This window comes from Oncorhynchus clarkii, chromosome 24 (assembly GCF_045791955.1).
Source record: "Oncorhynchus clarkii lewisi isolate Uvic-CL-2024 chromosome 24, UVic_Ocla_1.0, whole genome shotgun sequence".
In the NCBI taxonomy this organism is placed as follows: domain Eukaryota; kingdom Metazoa; phylum Chordata; class Actinopteri; order Salmoniformes; family Salmonidae; genus Oncorhynchus; species Oncorhynchus clarkii.
Window position 1 is genome coordinate 28,167,119 of NC_092170.1, and position 20,247 is coordinate 28,187,365.

Here is a 20,247-nt window from a genome sequence, read left to right on the forward strand (position 1 = left end):
GGTTGGGTTTTACATCAGTGTATTTATTTTTTTTATTCAAGGATGAAATCACAAAATACATGACTGCCTCATCAATAAGCATATTTATATATCTCATTACCACCAAGCATTACCACCAAGCATTTCGCTACACTACAAGCATTTCGCTACACTTGCATTAACATCTGCTAACCATGTGTATGTGACAAACAAAATTTGATTTGATTTAAGTGCCCCTTAAACATCAAGTGTTACTTAAATATATCTTAGCTGTATTGGCCATGTCAGGTACAGCGATGGGAACCTCTGGTCTGAATAGGTCAAATCTCCATCTACCTGCTGATAGTGAGAGGTTTCTTCATGCCTGGGCTCAGTATAACCACCGAGGGGTTTATTATAATGCAAGTTCAATGATTTAAACAGCTAACTTGCCAAAATATTCAGACTATTATACTTTTGTAGATAAGCATTGAATGAGGATGGTGTAATTGACTGAACAACCAAAATCACATATCTAAGTTTACCTTTTAATTGATCTTTCTGGTTGTTAATCAAAGTTAGCTGGCTAACTCATGAATCCTGCTCTGTCGTTTTGCCCTCGTGATGTAATTTTGATAATGCACACCAATGCATTTAATCAGTTATGTACACAAGCGTTGTAGACTTTTCATGGATCAACAGACAACTTCATGAGGTTGTAATACTGAAGAAGCACTTGGGTAAAATAGTTTGAACATTTTCAAAGCAGAGCAAACCAACAAACCCTGTGTTGTTAGGCTGGGCCCATAGCAACAGGCTGTGATGTGATTGGTGGATGGATAAGGGAGTGACTTTGGTCACATCAGACTCCCATCTGATTGACAGCTTTCATTGAGTCACTGCTTGAAGTGGTAGAAAAACAACATACTGTGTTTGTTGGGTTAAATGTATAAAGAACTTAAAAGTGCTTTCCCTATCAGCAGCTCAAAGGCTACAAGGTAAATAACTATTTTCAGGGAACCCCAAATCAGCATCATCAAACACTGTTCTGTTTTAGCTTAGAATATTAAGTGTTTTAAGCCATGTGGAGGTGATATATTTAAAAAGTTTTAGGGGTCAATAAATATCTAAACTGTTAAAGTAGTGCAAATAAAATATAGTAGGACCCCCCCCCCCCCCCTCCTGACAGGTATGTGTGGACTGTTAGCTATGCTGAACTGGTTCCCAGTATACGGCACTGGTTCCAGTGTGTACTGTAGTACTGGTAAGGTACTTGTGTGTGGTAGTGGTCTCAGTGGGGCTGGAAGGTCTTGGCCAGATCCTCCATCACACTCATGAACTTCTGCTGCTCCAACTGGGAACTGTGGGTCCAGGCCAGGGGCAGGTGGGCCGACACCATCCTCCGATCTGACACACACAATACAATCTGTTTTACAACCTGGTTTTTTAAAAGATAAGCATTTACTATTCACATTGTGATTGATCCATCCTATAGCCGTGTCAATGAAGTTAGCTAGAAAATACAGTTCAACCAAAACGTAGGCCTAGCTGTTGACCCCAGATCCCCTGACATGTATTGTGTACATGCAGCCACAGAGATGAGAGGAGGTGTCTGTGTTAGTGACTCTATTGAAGTGTTTCTTTTCTATCCTGCTGTGCTGGGGAAGGTCACTGAGGTCGCCGCATTGGAGGGAGAGGGCATGCGTCAGAGGGGGGTTCCACTGTACTCTCTGGCAGTATCTGGTACCGAGAGCTCCAGCTGCAGTGGACCAATGCCAGAAACCCAGCCCAACCCACCGCCCGCCTGCTATCTCCAACCTTCCCCATCCTCTCATGCCCTCAGTCCAACCCACACAGACAAACACTGCATTCAGACAGCACTCGTCTTCTTTCTCTTCTTCTTCCCCACTCTCTAAACCCCTACCATACGCTCCATCCTCTCTCATCTCTTTCTCTCTCTGTCACTATTCTTCTCTCTCTCCCCTTTCCCTCTCCTTCGACCTCTTTTCTCCAATTCTGACTGAGGTCCACTGTACCGAGAAGCCTGGCTGTTTTAAAGAGCTCTTGTTTTCTCCAGAAGCACATATTGAGAATGGGTTGTGAGGAGAGAGAGAGTATGTGGATCTGACAGTTAACCCATGACACTCTACGCTAGACCTCACTTTGCTGTCTTACTGTAGCTTTCTCTGTCGCTCGCTCTTCTGGTCATGACCTCAGATACTTTACCATATAACACATATTAAATTGTTACCTGTAATTGCTAAACAAATGGGACGATCCCATTCTTCAGAAAATGCTTCACTTTGTTTGCGATACTTAATTTAGAACTTGTGTGTTCTGTGTCTTACTGCCTACCCTGGAAGAAGCTTCCGCTGGGCTTGGTGGCGGCGGCCTCTGAGATGGCCAACCACACCGTGGTGTCAGCCCCCTGCTCCGGGGTCCTCATACTGTCCTTCATAGACTGGTGGAAGTCAGGCATGGCATTGGCCACCGCTACAACTCCAGAGAGAGACGGGTCAGTAACACAGTTATCTTAGTTTCTTATTATGTTCAAAACTGTTTTAGACAATATTAAAACAGCATTGGATTTATGTATTGAAATAGTAATTCTCATTTGAAAATGTCAATCTCCAAATGTGGATATGTGTTTACAATGTTGTCATACTTAGAACCAAAGCTGTTTGCTGCTGGTGATTATGTAGTTGTGGTGTATTGATACAGTACCCGGCGTGTCCACCCAGCCAGGGTGCATCACTGAGAAGTGGACGTTTCTATGGGTCTTGGCCCACTGCTCTGTCATCACCACCTGTTGCCTCTGAAACACACACAATACATACACACACACCAGTAGCTGGGACCAGTTCAAGCACAAATCTCAAACGTGTCATGACTGTCCTGATCAGGTCAGGTTACAGGAGACCACAACCCTACAGATTATCTCTCAACCCCAACAGAGGAGGAGAGATCTAGAGGTCTGAAGATGTGGGGGTTTTATGACCCCTCACGCCCCTGGTAAATCTCAGGCCACAGACAAATTCCTTTGTCCTGCTACTATGGAGAACCAGCCTCAGAACATGAAATAAAGGGACCTTGGAACAATGGTTTCCGTCAGCCACAATGGTGGTCATGACGATAGATGGAATATGAAAATGTATGTCATTTTTGTTTTGTTATTAAAGGTTAATAGATGACGTTATTACGAAAACATTGTAACGTGAAGAGTTTTCCTAGTATATGTTTGATGTTTATATATTGTACGTTGTATGAAAAATGCCCAAATCAAAGAGAATGTTTTGGGAAAGATGAAATGTGAAGTTAGTTGTCTAAAATTGGATTTGAGTCAAATCTAGACCTTGCCCTCATAACTTGGTACGCCCAGAGAATTGCCCTAAAGGCGGTTACGCCCACTTCTGACCCAAGGGTATAAAACCTGTGAGTAAAGAATTTACAGACAAGACTACGTGACCCAAGCTGCAGCCAAGGTCTAAAAAGTCAACAAACCCAAAACGCAACCCAAGTTTGAAGACAAAGAAATATTTTTCTACCCAAGCTACGGATGAGTAGCTATGTCTAAGCGGGGGAATTCAAGTCGAACCACCTAGCCTCCAGCTCCCATCGAATCGTGGTATCTAAAGGGTTTCATTCCAACGCTGTGAGCTCTGAGCTACAGAGCTGTCCGTCCTCAGAAGACCCCTTCCAGAGCAAGGGTGAGGAAACAGACTCCTAAGACAAAAGGACACTGACATCGGGAGGACGATCAGAGAGGTGCGCCGGAGAGGTGCATCATCGAGCAGCTGAACGGTCCCTTGAACGATCCACACAGAGAATCCTCTGAGATCTTCCTCACGTAATTACATCATTATATTCTGACCCATAAGAGCGGCAGTTTGGGGCAAGGCTAGGGTTAGAGTAGCATAGCTGACAAATTCACCCAAATGTATATTTCTCTCATGTACTTTCTGTTTTCTCTCTCTCTTTGAAATCCCCGCGCCATAGTGTGTTGGCCTGTTATACTAAGTTCTAATCAATAGCCTATAACGTGTTTTGTCAATGTGTATCTTTTATCATCATTTTAGCTTTCTCGTAAATAAATATTCAACTAAAATTTGGTGTGTTACGAACTCATTGGTGAGACCCGGGTCCGTGCAGATTCACGGACTATATGACGTTCAGAACGAGATTGTAGAGGTAACTGGTTAATTAGCGGCTGTTGTAAAATCGATATTCTGATATTCTTTGAGTTAATTTGGGAAATAGAAACTCAATAAAAACTGGTTTTCCCATGGAGCCCCAGGTTAATGAGTTAACAGGTTAATGAGTTAATAATTGCTTGATTCAGATAATCACGCAATTAGAAACTTTTAATCATTCGATGAACAACAGTCGTCACTAATACAACGTCATGACAAACGCAACATTAAAATCGGACCTAGACCATGTCACACAAGCACAGACCAGCAAGAGACCACCACATTATGCATTTAATGGAATTGTCTCCAACCTTGTATGGCTCACTGGGGCCAAGCTTCCTCCTGCCTTCCAGAACCTCTATACCAGGCGGTGTCAGAGGAAGGCCCAAAAATGTGTCAAGGACTCCAGCCACCCAAGTCATAGACTGTTCTCACGGCAAGCGGTACCAGAGTACCAAGTCTAGGTCAAAAAGACTCCTTAACAGCTTCTTCTCTCAAGACATAAGACTGCTGAACAATTAATCAAATGGCTACCTGGACTATTTACATTCCCCCCCCCCCCCCCCCCCCTTAATGACCTTAATTACCTCGACTAACCTGTAACCCCACATATTGACTCGATACTCCCCTGTATATAGCCTCGTTAGTGCTATTCTATTGTGTTACTATTTGTAGTTTTCTCAACTCTTATTTTCTTAAATAAGCATTTCACGGTAAGGTCTACACCCTCTGTATTTGGCGCATGTGACAAATAGCATTTGATTTGATGTCTGACGCAACAAAATGTGACATGTGAGGCCCTGCTCCCCCGCCCTCCCGCCCCCCCGCTCCCCTGCCCTCCCGCTCCCCCGCCCTCCCGCTCCCCCGCTCCCCTGCTCCCCCGCCCTCCCGTTCTCCTGCTCCCCTGACCTTGTGCTGTGCGTAGACCATGGTGCCGTCATAGCGACCTATTTCTGTCTGCAGGTTCCCTGTCCTCAGCTTCTGGACCAGCATCCCTCCAGATGAAACTGTGATCTGAGGAGGAGGATTTAGTAAAATTACATCTAAGGACAATAACCATCAGTGGTGGTGCCAGTGGGTTGTGGGTTTCAAACTCACCACTCTTGGCTCTGCACTCTTCTCCAGTAAGGGAATCAGGCCCTTGGTCAGGATATACACACCTAGAGATAGAGAGAGATGTGTGTCTTTCAAAGGGTATTGAGACTGAAGTATTCACATTCACCTCTCTCATTGACTCACCCATGACGTTACTGGCAAAGCTCTTCTCCAGCCCCTCAGCGTTCACATCCCTCTCACTCATGATGCAGCCTGCATTATTTATCTGTTCACACCAATCAGTCAGTAAATAATCCTACATTATGAATACTGCACACATGTAATAATACATCAAACATGGGAAGAAGCCCTACATTATGGGAAGGATGAAAGACAGAGGGAGCGAGAGACAGAGAGGATGATGATGAAAGGCAGGGTGATGAATAGAGGGAGAAAAATATATGTTACAAGGTTATCACTTTGAGTCAAACATATGTTCCTCACTCACCAGTACATTCAAGGCTTTGTACTTCCTCTTGAAGGCCTCTGCAAACTCCCAAACCTTCCGTGTCTCAGACAGGTCCAGAATGTGGACATATATTTCCTGAAATTACATGATTATTACACTCTGGTTTATAATATCCAAACAGTGTAAAAAGTCCCCCACACAAACAATTTGAAGGTGAGAGAGAGGCCCAAACTCATTCACTTTATTTCCTGACTCCTTGACAATGTCAGTCCTGGCCTCCTCTGCTTTGTCCTTGTTCCTGCACACCATGTGGACTGTACCACCTGTAGACGGGATGGGGGGATAACAGTAGAGCAAGAGTGGCTGAACCAGCGGTGTATTCAGTGCGGTGAAACGTGATGATTCTCTTCCTCCAAAGACACACATGCACACACTCACTCACACTTGCACACACACACTCTCTCTCCTCTACAGACACACACCGTACCCCTCTTGGCGATGGCCATGGCTGTAGCTCTCCCTATGCCACTGTTGGCTCCGGTGATCATGAAGACCCTGCCTGCCATGGACACCTCCAGGTCCTTTTCCACAAAGTGTTTGGCGGCAGAGAGGAACGCACTCCTGCAACACACACAGTTAGACAGACAGCGGTTAGGTGGAGGATATCAATCCACTGCTCCACTCCACAGGGAGGTAGAGAGGGACTGAGGAGCTCAGTAACAATACACCCTTTTCCACTTGAAATGATTGAATGATCGATTGAAAACAGATTATAAGAAAGTAGGTCAGTGCCAGCGTACATAGATGTCCTGGGGTCAGATAGATGCTGTCTCCCGCTCCAAACCTAAAATGGAGCAAATTCCAAACAGTTTAGATATTCAATCAGCAAGACAAAGGTCTAACAAAGGGAAAGACTGTCGCATCTCTTAGGTAATGTGAGAAGGAGAGAGGAGGCGGTTCTGAGGCCACCGCTGGTGACACTGACAGCGGCCTGTGTGCCGCGTCAAGGGGTTCAATGGCAGCCATTGTTCCCAATGGGGGATTAAGGGAGCAAGGCGGTGCTGTGCTTAGGGATTGTTTTTGGCTAAATGCATGCTCTGTTTGGTGGTGTCATGCAGCGTAAACACTAGTGGAGTCCAGGGTCAGGGAGACTGGTTGGTCTCTGCAAGAAAACACAACATTGAACAAAGGAAGTGCTGAATAAATGTCAAAGACACCTCTTCAGTTGGATTTGATTGCTTTGTTTTAGAATGAGGAAAGGCAGTGTGTGGTCTGATGCTATGTTTTGTATTTAAAAATAAAATAATGTTTTGGTCTGATGCTATTGATAAGCCATTTATCAACAGTTCCACATGACGGCTTTGACTTGAGCTGGTGCATTTCCAAATAAGATTGCAAGCTTTATAGTAAGCATTGATAACCCAATTTATTTAGTAATATGATGGCAGAAAGTAAACAGTTCTTCAACAGTTTTGTCCATTTAGCTGTTTTGACACCACACATCAGTAAAGGCCCAGGCCTATCCTGATTTTTTTTGCCTATCCTGATTCTTAATCAAATAGGGTAAAACAAATCTAGAATCTATCTGAAACACTGTGATTAATGTAATACTATCATGCCAAAGGATGAACACACATACAAACAAAGAGAGAGAATATACACATTGTTCTGGAAATGGGAAAGTATTTTGTATTATTCAGTTTTATACATTTTATTGATTTAGTTTATATTTGTGACATTTGTAGCCAGGGATTTAATTCCATGAAATAACCTGAATCTACCATAACAAATGTGTGCGTATGGACCAAAAGGTGTGGGACCAGTTATCAGTTGCCTACTGTTCTCCAGAGTGAATATAAAAGCATGAAAGATGATGATGACAGACACACCATAGCAAATCTTACCTGGTGAATTCAGTCATTCCTTTCAGAAACCAAGCAGAGTTGCGGTAAAGAGACATCGTTGTATTACCCATGGAATCCTCTCGTCCCGTCGTCTGTTATTGCACGCTCTCCTCCGGTTTTATCTTGGGCCAAACCCACGTGTTTGAATTTACATTGGATGACACCTTCGGCCACCCAGCGGCGACTAGGGAACAATAACTGAAGCACAATGAAATTCAGTGTCAACTGGTGTCAGCTCGACACTGTCCTTGATGTCTATAGGCTTGAATGAATGAAATAAAATATATTTCCTACTGAATCTTCAATAGGCTTACATGGCAAATTCATGATTCGCTTGCACAGCATTTCAAATGTAAATTAAATGTATTTCAACAACCGCATATTTCAGTAACAGAATAACATTTTATCAGGGAATTATTGATAACGCTTCTGGGGGAAATTAAGCTATTGTCGGTTTTTATAGGCATGTAGGCTACAATAGAAAAAGCTCAAATAACACTCAATGTGTCTGGAAATGAAATAATAGACACACAAACACATCATTTGATTTGACAAGCAGGATGGCTTCTATATTTTATCCCAAACCAGAGTGTACAGTACACTGCAATCCACCTTTCCCAGGAAAGCTCCTGCGACAGGTGTGAACCAATTTCGACCAAGCAAAGCGAAAAACGGGGCGCGGCACAGTCTAGAGAAGGTGTGGTTTCGCAATTTAACCCACAGCATTGTGGGAAGGTTAACGATGCCTCTTCCATATGAATCATTTTTACGCAATAATTTAGATAACATATTTTTCCTCAAGATTCGGCCTTAGCCTCACATTGCAGCTTCACGATGGTGAGTCAAATGTCGTCATTTGGTTCCATGTTCAAGTTTTGACATATTTTACAGGGTAAGTAGGGGGGCAAGCTCTCTTTATAACATGCACCTGTCCAAAAGGTGAGTAGCCTACTGTAACTAACTGTGTGGTCAATGGCGCTCCAGCACACTTAGTTATTTTGGCTGGTCGTTGAACTTGAGTCTTGTCGCCTGAACCTGTTTGCCCAGAGGCTACATTAGCCGAAAGAAGCGTTGCTGTCATGTTTTTATAGTAGAACGTCTTGAAAGTCAAACTGGCCTTAAACTGGCCATTATAAGGCTGTCCGTGGAGAATTGTGAAATATTGTTTATGTCTGGCACAACAACCACTTATCAGTTAGAAGTGTTGTTTGGATTACTACACATCTAGGCATAATGAGTATAATTGTGGGGTGTGTTCAAAGTGTCTGAGTATGTGTGAGTGAGTAGACTTCATGAATATGTCAATTTGTGTGTTACATGAGCATACTATGTATCATTCTGTGTATGTGAATAAGTATTAATGCAGTTACTGATTAACTAGGTCGTTAACAACATGGTTTGACCTGAGTGACACCAGATAACCTAATGAACAAGAGGAACTACTCTGCTTCAATCTGTTGCCTGCAATAATACCCATTCTAGTCATTCTACTTCTATGATTTGGGTCCAAGTGGGTCAACTTCCTGCCCCCTCTTCCCACAGTTGCGCTTCCTGCTGCTGTTCAGCCGGCAGGGGAAGCTGCGACTGCAGAAGTGGTTCACTCCGGTGACTGAGAGAGAGAAAAAGAAGGTGATCAGGGAAATGACTCTGATGGTGCTGGCTCGCCCTCCCCGCTCCTGTAACTTCCTCCACTGGAGGGACCTCAAGATTGTTTACAAGAGGTGACTGAGGAAGTAGATTCTCTGTTTGGGGCTGGATCTGTCTGTGGTTTACCTTTGATCTTGTATACCCCCTTCTCTCTCTTTGATTTGGTTTATTTGGCAGATTATTTGTTTTCCTATTTTTGACTTCTGTCTTTTCTTTTGTCTGTTTGTCTGCCCTATTGCTGTCTGTTTCTCTGTTGACCCCTATTGCTGTCTGTTTCTCTGTTGACCCCTATGGCTGTCTGTTTCTCTGTTGACCCCTATGGCTGTCTGTTTCTCTGTTGACCCCTATGGCTGTCTGTTTCTCTGTTGACCCCTATGGCTGTCTGTTTCTCTGTTGACCCCTATGGCTGTCTGTTTCTCTGTTGACCCCTATGGCTGTCTGTTTCTCTGTTGACCCCTATGGCTGTCTGTTTCTCTGTTGACCCCTATGGCTGTCTGTTTCTCTGTTGACCCCTATGGCTGTCTGTTTCTCTGTTGACCCCTATGGCTGTCTGTTTCTCTGTTGACCCCTATGGCTGTCTGTTTCTCTGTTGACCCCTATGGCTGTCTGTTTCTCTGTTGACCCCTATGGCTGTCTGTTTCTCTGTTGACCCCTATGGCTGTCTGTTTCTCTGTTGACCCCTATGGCTGTCTGTTTCTCTGTTGACCCCTATGGCTGTCTGTTTCTCTGTTGACCCCTATTGCTCTCTGTTTTTCTGTTGACCCCTATTGCTGTCTGTTTCTCTGTTGACCCCTATTACTGTCTGTGTTTCCCCCCTTTCACTATTGTCTCTGGGCTGGAACAGACTATGGTGCCTGTGTACTGTAGGGGTGTGGAGGGAGGGAGGAAGGGGGTAGACTGGAACCATCCTTGGCCCTTTTTATTAGTGGTTAATGTTTAACAGTAACACGTAATCTAACAATTTCACAACAACTACCTTATACACACAAGTGTAAAGGAATTAATAAGAATATGTACATAAAAACATATGGATGAGCGATGGCCGAACGTCATAGGCAAGAAGCAGTAGATGGTATAGAGTACAGAATATACATATGAGATGAGTAATGTCAGGTATGTAAACATTATATAAAGTGGCATTGTTTAAAGTGGATAGTGATACATTTATTACATCCAATTTTTATTATTGTTAAAGTGGCTAGAGATTTGAGTCAGTATGTTGGCAGCAGCCACTCAATGTTAGTGATGGCTGTTTAACAGTCTGATGGCCTTGAGATAGAAGCTGTTTTTCAGTCTCTCGGTCCCTGCTTTGATGCACCTGTACTGACCTCGCCTTCTGGTTGATAGTGGGGTGAACAGGCAGTGGCTCGGGTGGTTGTTGTCCTTGATGATCTTTATGGCCTTCCTGTGACATCGGGTGGTGTAGGTGTCCTGGAGGGCATGTAGTTTGCCCCCGGTGATGCGCTGTGCAGACCTCACTACCCTCTGGAGAGCCTTACGGTTGTGGGCAGAGCAGTTGCCGTACCAGTCGGTGATACAGCCCGACAGGATGCTCTCGATTGCGCATCTGTAAACGTTTTTGGTGACAAGCCAAATTTCTTCAGCCTCCTGAGGTTGAAGAGGTGCTGCTGCGCCTTGTTCACCACGCTGTCTGTGTGGGTGGACCAATTCAGTTTGTCTGTGATGTGTACGCCGAGGAACTTAACTTACTACCCTCTCCACTACTGTCCCGTCGATGTGGATAGGGGGCTGCTCCCTCTGCTGTTTCCTGAAGTCCACGATCATATCCTTTGTTTTGTTGACATTGACTGTGGGGTTATTTTCCGAGGGCCCTCACCTCCTCCCTGTAGGCCGTCTCATCATTGTTGGTAATCAAGCCTACCACTGTAGTGTCGTCTGCAAACTTGATGATTGAGTTGGAGGAGTGCATGGCCATGCAGTCATGGGTGAACAGGGAGTACAGGAGAGGGCTGAGAACACACCCTTGTGGGGCCCAAGTGTTGAGGATCAGCGGGGTGGAGATGTTGTTTCCTATCCTCACGTCAGGAAGTCTAGGACCCAGTTGCACAGGGTGGGGTCGAGAACCAGGGTCTCAAGCTTAATGACGAGTTTGGAGGGTACTAGGGTGTTAAATGGTGAGCTGTAATCGATGAACAGCATTCTTACATAGGTATTCCTCTTGTCCAGATGTTTTAAGGCAGTGTGCAGTGTGATTGCGATTGTGTCTGTGGACCTAACAATCATTTTTCCACCTCTCCCACACTAACTTTACAAAATTCTAACTTGCACTGCTTTTCTTTCATTATTTGTGTTTTATGCATGAATATAATTGCTCACTGTTTGTTGTGGGCATTTCCTGCCTAAGTTTGCCCACTTTGCCAATGAAATAATTGGCAACATCAAATGGTTTTGTGATGAATAAGCCATCTGATTCGATGAAAGATGGAGTTGAATTCGTCTTTCTGCCTGTAATTTCATTTAAAGTACTCAAGTTTTTTTCCCATCATTCTTTATATCATTGATCTTTGCTACATAATGACGTTTCTTATTGTTGAGTTTAGTCACATCATTTCTCAATTTGCAGTAAGTAAGCCAGTCAGATGTACAGACAGACTTATTAGCTACTCATTTTGCCCCATCTCTTTCAACCATACAGTTTTTCAATTCCTCATCAATCCATGGAGCCTTAACAGTTCTTGCTGTCAGTCAGTACTTTGGGTGGTGGACCATTCTTAATACACACCGGAAACTGTTGCGCGTGAAAAACCTAGCAGCGTTGCGGTTCTTGACACACTCAAACCGGTGCGCCTGGTGCCTACTACCATACCCAGTTCAAAGGCATTTAAATATTTTGTCTTGCTCATTCACCCTCTGAATGGAACACATTCACAATCCATGTCTCAATTATATCAAGGCTTCAAAAACCTTCTTTATCCGGTCTCCCCATCATCTACACTGATTGAAGTGGATTTAACAAGTGACATCAATAAGGGATCATAGCTTTTACCTGGTCAGTCTATCATGGAAACGGCAGGTGTTCTTAATGTTTTGTACACTCACTGTACAAGTTAAACACATAACAGACTAGAGCAGTATGTTCTACCCTAAGTCACTATTTGGCTTAAGCATGAACCTCTATAGTAAAGTGACTCTCTTGCATATAAGCATAACAACCATAACCCTGTTCCTTGACCTCTAACCCCCTTGCAGGTATGCCAGCCTCTACTTCTGCTGTGGTCTGGAGGACCAGGACAATGAACTGTTGACCTTGGAGGTGCTGCACCGATATGTCGAGCTGCTGGACAAATACTTTGGCAACGTAAGCATGATGTACAGGCAATGCAAGGGCTGTTCATTGGCAGGTTAAGGTCTCTTTGGGGGACAATTGTTCAATATAACACAGGGAAAGTTCCGATTAAATTGGTGAATAGCAACTAGATGTGCTTTAAAATTTTTTAAAAAAGTATAATCTTAATGGTGTCTAATTCCTCTCATTTGATGTGCTGTTGTCGGCCTGTCTGCTCTGCTGCAGGTCTGTGGGTTGGATAACATCTTTAACTTTGACAAGGCCTACATCATCGTGTGTGTGTGTACACGTTTTAGTTTACTATTCCCAAGAATAGTAAACAAACAAAAATTCAGATAAGTAGGAAAAAGTATAAATGAGTCAGTCAAATACATCAACAGGAGCATACAGACAAACAGACACTAGTTCAATCTAATTGTTACACTTTCAGATCACTTTTGTTTTGTCAGTGTATCAGGAATCAGGATCCATAGTAAACAAATCATACTCATCCTGAGTGCTGCCTCCTGACAGAAATGAAAGTGACTGCATCACCCTGATGTGCGACAGACAGGACTTGATAGTCAACCAAAATAAAAGACCACTGGCTGACGATAGCCCCGTCATAGGCACCTCCCATAGCGCACGGTCTCTTTCTGAAGTCCCCTACAACCCTGCCTCATTCTTTGGTCGATCTTGGGCGTGAGTCATCGATGGACTTTAACTGTGTACATGTGCATGCACACTGCAGGTGTGTGAGCTGGACATCATCTTTAACTTTGAGAAGGCCTACTTCATCCTTGATGAGTTCCTGATGGGAGGAGAGATCCTGGAGACCTCCAAGACAGCTGTGGGCATTGCTATGGAGGAGGCAGAGACACTACAAGAGGTGACCCCCCCCCCGCCCCCCCCTCACACACACACACGGTCACTTAAGTCTGACACACTTGCCAAAATATGTAAATATGTTTTCTGTTCTCTTTACAGACAATGGAGGAGTATATGAGTAAACCGACCTACTGAACCAATAACGGGGACATGAGTCGAACCTTAAGACTGAAGAATCCTTTCCTCAGTTGCCATAAGTGCCACAACATTTAACCTATTAAACTGTAATACACTCTTCCATTCAGACATCACACATAATAAGTAATACACTCTTCCACTCAGACATCACACATAATAAGTAATACACTCTTCCACTCAGACATCACACATAATAAGTAATACACTCTTCCACTCAGACATCACACATAATAAGTAATACACTCTTCCACTCAGACATCACACATAATAAGTAATACACTCTTCCACTCAGACATCACACATAATAAGTACACTCTTCCACTCAGACATCACACATAATAAGTAATACACTCTTCCACTCAGACATCACACATAATAAGTAATACACTCTTCCACTCAGACATCACACATAATAAGTAATACATTCTTCCACTCATACATCCCACATAATAAGTAATACACTCTTCCACTCAGACATCACACATAGTCTGTTTTATATAAGCACTTTCTAAAAGATGCATTAGGAGTTTTAGAATTCAGGAGTTTGTTTTAAAACACAGTTTTACTTTTTTTACTTTGAGATATTTGTTTGTGTTTTTAGTTTAAACTATTTTATAATGACATTATATTTGATAGGATCATACAGGTTTAAAAAAATTGTAGCCTACTTTGCCTTATGTGATTTTCAAGCAAATCAATGTTATTTTAGAATATTGCAGCTGCTTTTTCAAATGTTTTAATTCAGTTGTGAGTTGATACAAAGGATGGTAACAACATTAGCATTTTGAAAGTCACATTTATTATTGTAATTCTATGTTGGCTAACGTAGCCATTGCCTACACAAGCATAGTGCCTTATTGTAATATTTATCAGTAGTCAAGCTCTAGCCAGAGGGTTCTAAGGCTGAAGTTAAAGGTGGACATTTTGGAAAGTGTTGCAATACCGTTAAAGTTGTACTATGAGTAGTTTTGTTTCCAGAATAGTCTTTTAAATGTTAGTTGGAGTACGTTGTTTCCAACTTTTGAAAATTGATTATTGCTACTTTATTGCTACGTTATTAGACTATCTCTTGGTTTTATAGCTGGAATTGACTAGAACAACCCTGCTTGCCCCAGGCTAAGTTCGTTGCAACCTGAGTTGACCCATGGTGCTAAAATCATAGAAATAGAATCTCATTCTGTGTGTCAGAAATGCCCAATTTCACATTTGCTCATTATTGTAGCTCCAAATGGATTACAATATACTACTAGCTTACCTGTCAAACTAAGATATTTGATTGATCGAGGCTACATGTTGTTGCTGACACATTGAGGCAGATGGTGTTTTGAATGTGATATTCTGCAGCCTGTTCACCATCTCTGTTCATCATCTCTGTGAGGTCCAAATGAGTAAACACTACACAGTAAGGAAAAAATAAAGTCAATGCTTTATTCATCTCATACGTCACACATTACCGAACACATGTACGAAATATAATTTACGAGGAAGAACACAAGTGGATGTGAAGAATCCAACACTGATTCGGCTGTATGTGCACTGAAATGTATGGCTAGTTTAAAGTGGTGTGTTGTGTTTTATCTAGCCTATCAAGAACATTGAATATTATGCCACACACCCAGTTACAACCATCAATAGGCACTCCCTTATAGCTACACCAGATCAAGTTCATGTATAAATTGGCTATTAAAGCATGAGCTGTAGTAAATCTACTGAAGAGACTAAACTCCATTGCATGTATTTATTTTTCAAAATACTTTATTATGATTCCCCCCCCCCCCCCCATCCAAAACAATTATATAATATGTAGCTGCATCTCCCCCATCTACATTCCTTTGGCAGTTTTTGCGTAAAGGTCCTTATCTTCGCCCTCTTCGGTCTCTGGGTTCAGATAGCCTAGAACTTTCAGCAGCATGTCGTCATCCAAGCCATGCATTTGCAAAGCACCGCCTGTGTCCTCGGGACCTGATTTCCTTTTCTGAGGCTGGCTTTTTTCTGAGTCCATTTGGTCAAAGTAGTCCTGTACCGCCTGCTCGAACTTTCCCAGCACAAGCTTATCGTCTTGTGAGGGAGGCTGCGATGCGCGTTTTTTTTGGTCTGCCTTGTTTGCTGCCTGCGGGTACTGCACCAACATCTGGGCAGCCAGATACGTCTCCAGCTCGTCTTCGTCGACAGTGTTGTCGTAGTCGCCCTTTCCTTTCTCTGGGATGTTTGGCTCAGAGAACATGTAGTCTTTCTGCCTTCCAACTGGTGCGTAAAACCTTAACGGTGGGCTTGTATGCTGTTTCTGCTTGTTGAGCGCGGGTGCGTTCTGATTTGCCACACTTCCCATCCCGAGGATTTTTTGAATGTCTTCTGTGTTTATTTCGTATGGGACGTTGCTTGTTTGGGTCTCAGGCAGCCGTCTGTTGAAGAATGTCTCTAGAGGGATCTTTTTTTTCTTAGGGTAGATCTGAGTTAGTTTGTCCTCTACCCTGGCCAGATCGTTGGGTGTCAGAGAATGTGCTTGTGTCCTCAGTGGTGTCCTGTCTTGTTTTGTCATCTCCCCACTCTTCAGCATGTCCATCAGGTCTTCTGGTGGGATCTGTAGTTTCTGGGAGATTTGGATGAGCTGGTAAATGGCTTGTGGATCTACCGGCTTGCCGCTGTACAGAGTTTGAGTTGTCCTCCTCTCTTCCCTCTCCTCTTCTTCTAGCTCTCTCTTCCGCTCCTCCTGCTCTGTTTTCTCTAACACTTTCAGAAGGTAGTAGTCGACCAGTTTGGTGATGTCATCTGCGTCATGTTCTCCCGGACCCGGGTGGCTCGATCGCTTGACCTCATCAATCTCCTCATCTTCATTATCATCATCCTCTTCATCATCCTCCAAGCCTCTGTCGAACTCCTGCCTGTTGTCACTCTCCTCGTCCTCCGTCTCCACCTGCTCCTCTAAGGGTGCCCAGTCCTCTCCCCCCATCACATCCTCATAGGCCAGATTCCTCACCCGGAACATGTCGTCGTCATCATCATCCTCTTCATCATCCTCAGTCTGGCGTTTGTGCCCAGCCTTGGCGTTGGCTATCCTCCCCAGTTCCTCAAACACAGACTGCAGGTTGGCCAGGTTCTGGGGTGTGTACTTCCCTTCCATGTTCTCATTGGTGCGTTTGAAGGGGCTCTCGCGGCCTGGGGCTCTGCTTTCTTCCTCACCGTCCTCATCTTCAAACATCAGTGGGTACTTCCTGTGAGGCCGGTTGGTATGCTGCTGCTGTGACCATGGATATGCCACGCCCTCTCCCAACTGGCTCTCCTCATTCCCCGGTCTCTGCCCTTTGCCCAGAGTGTGGCGGGCTACACTGGGCCTCACAGGGGCTGGCTTGGGGCCCTTCTCGGTCTGCTGGAGGGTACTCAGCACCGCCTGCAGCCACTCCTGGGTCTTTTCCTCCTTGTTGCGCTCCCCTTCCTCATCCTGGTCCTGGCCGATATTACGCTGACTGGTCTGGGCAGGAGAGGCTAGCCTCAACATGGAGCGGAGTTTCTCTGAGTCTGTGTCCATGTTGGTGGTGTCGTAGTCTGGGGTGAGTGGCACCCCTCCCCCGGTACGCTGGCGGAGGCTCTCAATGTACTCCAAGGCCTTGAGCATGTCTGCGTTGGTGGGGAGGTAGGGGGTGTCTACTTGCTGGGGGTCCAGCTCACTGCCTTTCAGTCTGTGTTCTCTGAGAGAGGCCCCCTGGACACTGCCAGAGCCCAGGAGGAAGAGGAGGAGCAGGGAGAAGAGGAAGGCCATCCCTACTGAGGAGAGCGTGGGGAGTGATGGCATGGTGTCTTTAGCCTGGAGACGACAGACACAACAGGAAGAGAAGTGTCAATGCTGCTGACCTTTAGGTTTAGGATAAGATTTTTTTCACTGGTCAGACCATTATGTACATATTTCTTTCAAACAAGAATATGTTAAAGGACTGTGCAGTCAATCGTGATTTTCTTGTGATTTTATGTATATTTCCACACTGAGGTTGGAATAATACTGAAAATTCATGCTGGAGAAATTGCTCTTTAATTTAACATAATCCCAGTAAAATACTTAACTGTTACCCAGAAATGATTTGATATTGAGATAAAATGGCTGCAATGGACCTTTTGTAATGACAAGGCCAGTTTAAATGCATTTTGTAATGATCAGCTCTCATGATCCTCATTTAAATTCTGAAACCTTTCCTTTTCAGACCTACCATTTTATCCCGTTTGACGCTTCAGATATATTGCTATAGTTTACCAGTGATAGTGATATGCAATGCGATTTTAAATCTCTGGATAAAAACTAATCTGTTGAATGCCCAAATTATTGTTTGCGGAGCAGTAATAGCATGGGTATTCAGCTCGCCTGTAAATCTCATTAGTTTTCAAATTGCTGCCTTCCGGAATGAGTCACAATCTAGTTGTCTAGGTAACCCTTCGGCTGATGCTGGCTGCTGTCGAAACACAACTACCTACACACAAGATATCTCTAGCGCACCAAAACGCTGTTGTATTTGTTGCACGAGCTTTTTACTGATAAAATGCAATGGAACTTTATAATCATACACCTAATTTAGATAAAGGTATTGAACACGGCTACTTATAAACCAACTAGTGGATTAATTGGTTTTGAAATCAAATTATTGCTTAATTTAGGCTACTTATCAGTTTAGCCTACATAATTACTGAAAACAAACTATAATAAACTTTAGTTAATCTGTTCTGTCATTCTTAGACTATGTATATCTTCACTGCGGCAGACCAGTTTGCAATGCATCAGGTTGGTTGCAAAGCTAAACGGATTTTAAAATGGACAAACATATTAAACGAACTGAAAATAGTCTAATTAAAATCAATTTTCTCAAAATAATAATAATTTCGATGTAGGCCCTGTGTAAAGTCTTACCTCTGCAAAATAGTTTCAATTGATCGTCGTGAGTGAATTTAGCATCTCTTTCTCAGTGTGAGCGCGAGCAGGGATTCTGTGTTCAGCACCAGGGACAGCTCCTCCCATTATATGAGGCGCCACCTGACTCGTGCGTCACTGCGACATACGCAATACTAGATCCAAAGAAACATACAAACCCAATTAGAACTGGCTCACATTTGTTAAATTATTTTATAATCTCTTAACCTCAACTTTCAATTGGAAATGCTGTCATGTCTAATTGTATTGGTTAACCAATAGTGATGAATATCTGGACATTAAGGACGTGATTAATTAGCCCACAGCACAATGTCTATTTAGATGGTCATAGACCTATACAACCATGCCCACGAGTTCGCCAGTGTATAGGCTAATTATAGATTACAGGCCCAGCTATAATAATTTGTACAGGGACATGAGACTACGTTAAGTATTTCGTATGCTACATAATGCTGCATTATGTGTGTTTACAACTAAACAGTTGTGTAGGCTATTACAGAAACCCTACACAACATTTTGGATAATAATCCTGGCCAAGCAAGGAGAAATGAAACATCTATTGATTTAAAACATATTGGTAGAGATCACTTCCTGTTCCCGTATTGCGCCTCATCTCCTCCTAATCAGGTAGTCTACCATAACGGCTGATGTTCGCAGTAAATTGTGATTTGTACCTATGCGTCAACAAAAAGGCGTTCGCGGGCGACCCTCGTGACAGAGAGTAAAGTCCATCGATGACTCACTCACGCCCAAGATCGGCCAAAGAATGATGCGGGGTGATGAGGACTGCAGAGAGACCGTGCGCTATGGGAGGTGCCTATGACGGTGCAATCAATCGTCAGCCAGTGGTAATTTATTTTGGTTTCCGGTCAAGTCCTGTCTGGCGCAGGTCAGGGGGAAGCCGTCAGTTTCATTCATACATTTACGTCGGGAGTCGGCACTCAGATATGTACGGTAGTATGATTTGTTCACCTGATTCCAGATATGCTTTCAGATATCACTTCTGTTTTGCCATTGTAACAATTAGAATAGACTGGTGTCTCAGTGTGTCTGTATGCTTCTGTTGATGTATTTGGCTAATAGACCAACCATATTTTACATTCAGCACAAGCCTCCACTTCATGTAATTCCCTATTTACCGCAAGCATGCACACACACACACACACACACACCAAGCAGTAAAGGAAGTAAGGCTCAAGCAGCTTGGCTAATTGGTTGTGGGGATTCTCCGGGTAAACAGAAACCAATTACCACTCAGTTCCACCCTCTCCCTCCTCCTACAGCCCATCCACCCAAAACACTGGCCTTTAAGGTCAAATAGAAACTTTCTTGCAGGCTTTTAATTAGCAGCAGTCTCAAGTGTAATTACAGTAATATACATATTGTTGTAATATCTGCATATCTTGTGCCATCTGTTTGATGTAATATCAAATTGTATCAGCCTATTAGAGAAACATAACCCGTTATCTCCAAGTGCCTCATACTAATCAACCTGCTTCCTCCTAGGCTGTGGTTGTAGCCTGAAGACACTGTCTGATTTCAATAAGATAACATCAGTGAAATTCAGACCAATTGGTTCTTAATGCTTACTTGGCATCATATAGACATTGATCTGTAGTAGGCTATTGCTCTGTTCAGTATCAGGAATACCCATACATCTGACACATCTGTACTAATTCTATTTGAATTGATCTAATCAATCAAATTGATTCCAATGCCATACCAATTATCCATATCACATGCTGATGTCATATCATAGGGAAACTGCATCATGACTGATACTACTCCTTAACCCCACCTGTAAATGTCCTGGCAGGGTG

The 20,247-nt window shown here is 43.4% G+C and overlaps 2 protein-coding genes and 1 pseudogene across 2 annotated transcripts; 1 reads left to right on the plus strand and 2 right to left on the minus strand.

Moving 5' to 3' along the window:
• Positions 1-2: 2 nt before the first annotated feature.
• LOC139383060 (dehydrogenase/reductase SDR family member 12-like) lies at positions 3-7,670 on the minus strand. Its single transcript, XM_071127363.1, has 10 exons — positions 7,557-7,670; positions 6,140-6,273; positions 5,893-5,975; positions 5,692-5,787; positions 5,388-5,469; positions 5,247-5,308; positions 5,058-5,162; positions 2,683-2,773; positions 2,314-2,451; positions 3-1,365 (listed from the first exon to the last, which is right to left on the minus strand). The coding sequence occupies exons 1-10, from the start codon at positions 7,625-7,627 to the stop codon at positions 1,250-1,252; spliced, it is 978 nt and encodes a 325-aa protein (XP_070983464.1). The 5' UTR covers positions 7,628-7,670; the 3' UTR covers positions 3-1,249.
• An 808-nt stretch (positions 7,671-8,478) lies between these two features.
• Positions 8,479-13,632, plus strand: LOC139382625 (AP-1 complex subunit sigma-3-like; annotated as a pseudogene).
• Positions 13,633-14,929: 1,297 nt separating this feature from the next.
• On the minus strand, positions 14,930-18,819 carry LOC139382684 (secretogranin-2b-like). Its single transcript, XM_071126777.1, has 2 exons — positions 18,407-18,819; positions 14,930-17,317 (listed from the first exon to the last, which is right to left on the minus strand). The coding sequence occupies exon 2, from the start codon at positions 17,303-17,305 to the stop codon at positions 15,338-15,340; it is 1,968 nt and encodes a 655-aa protein (XP_070982878.1). The 5' UTR covers positions 17,306-17,317; positions 18,407-18,819; the 3' UTR covers positions 14,930-15,337.
• Between the last annotated feature and the right edge of the window lie 1,428 nt (positions 18,820-20,247).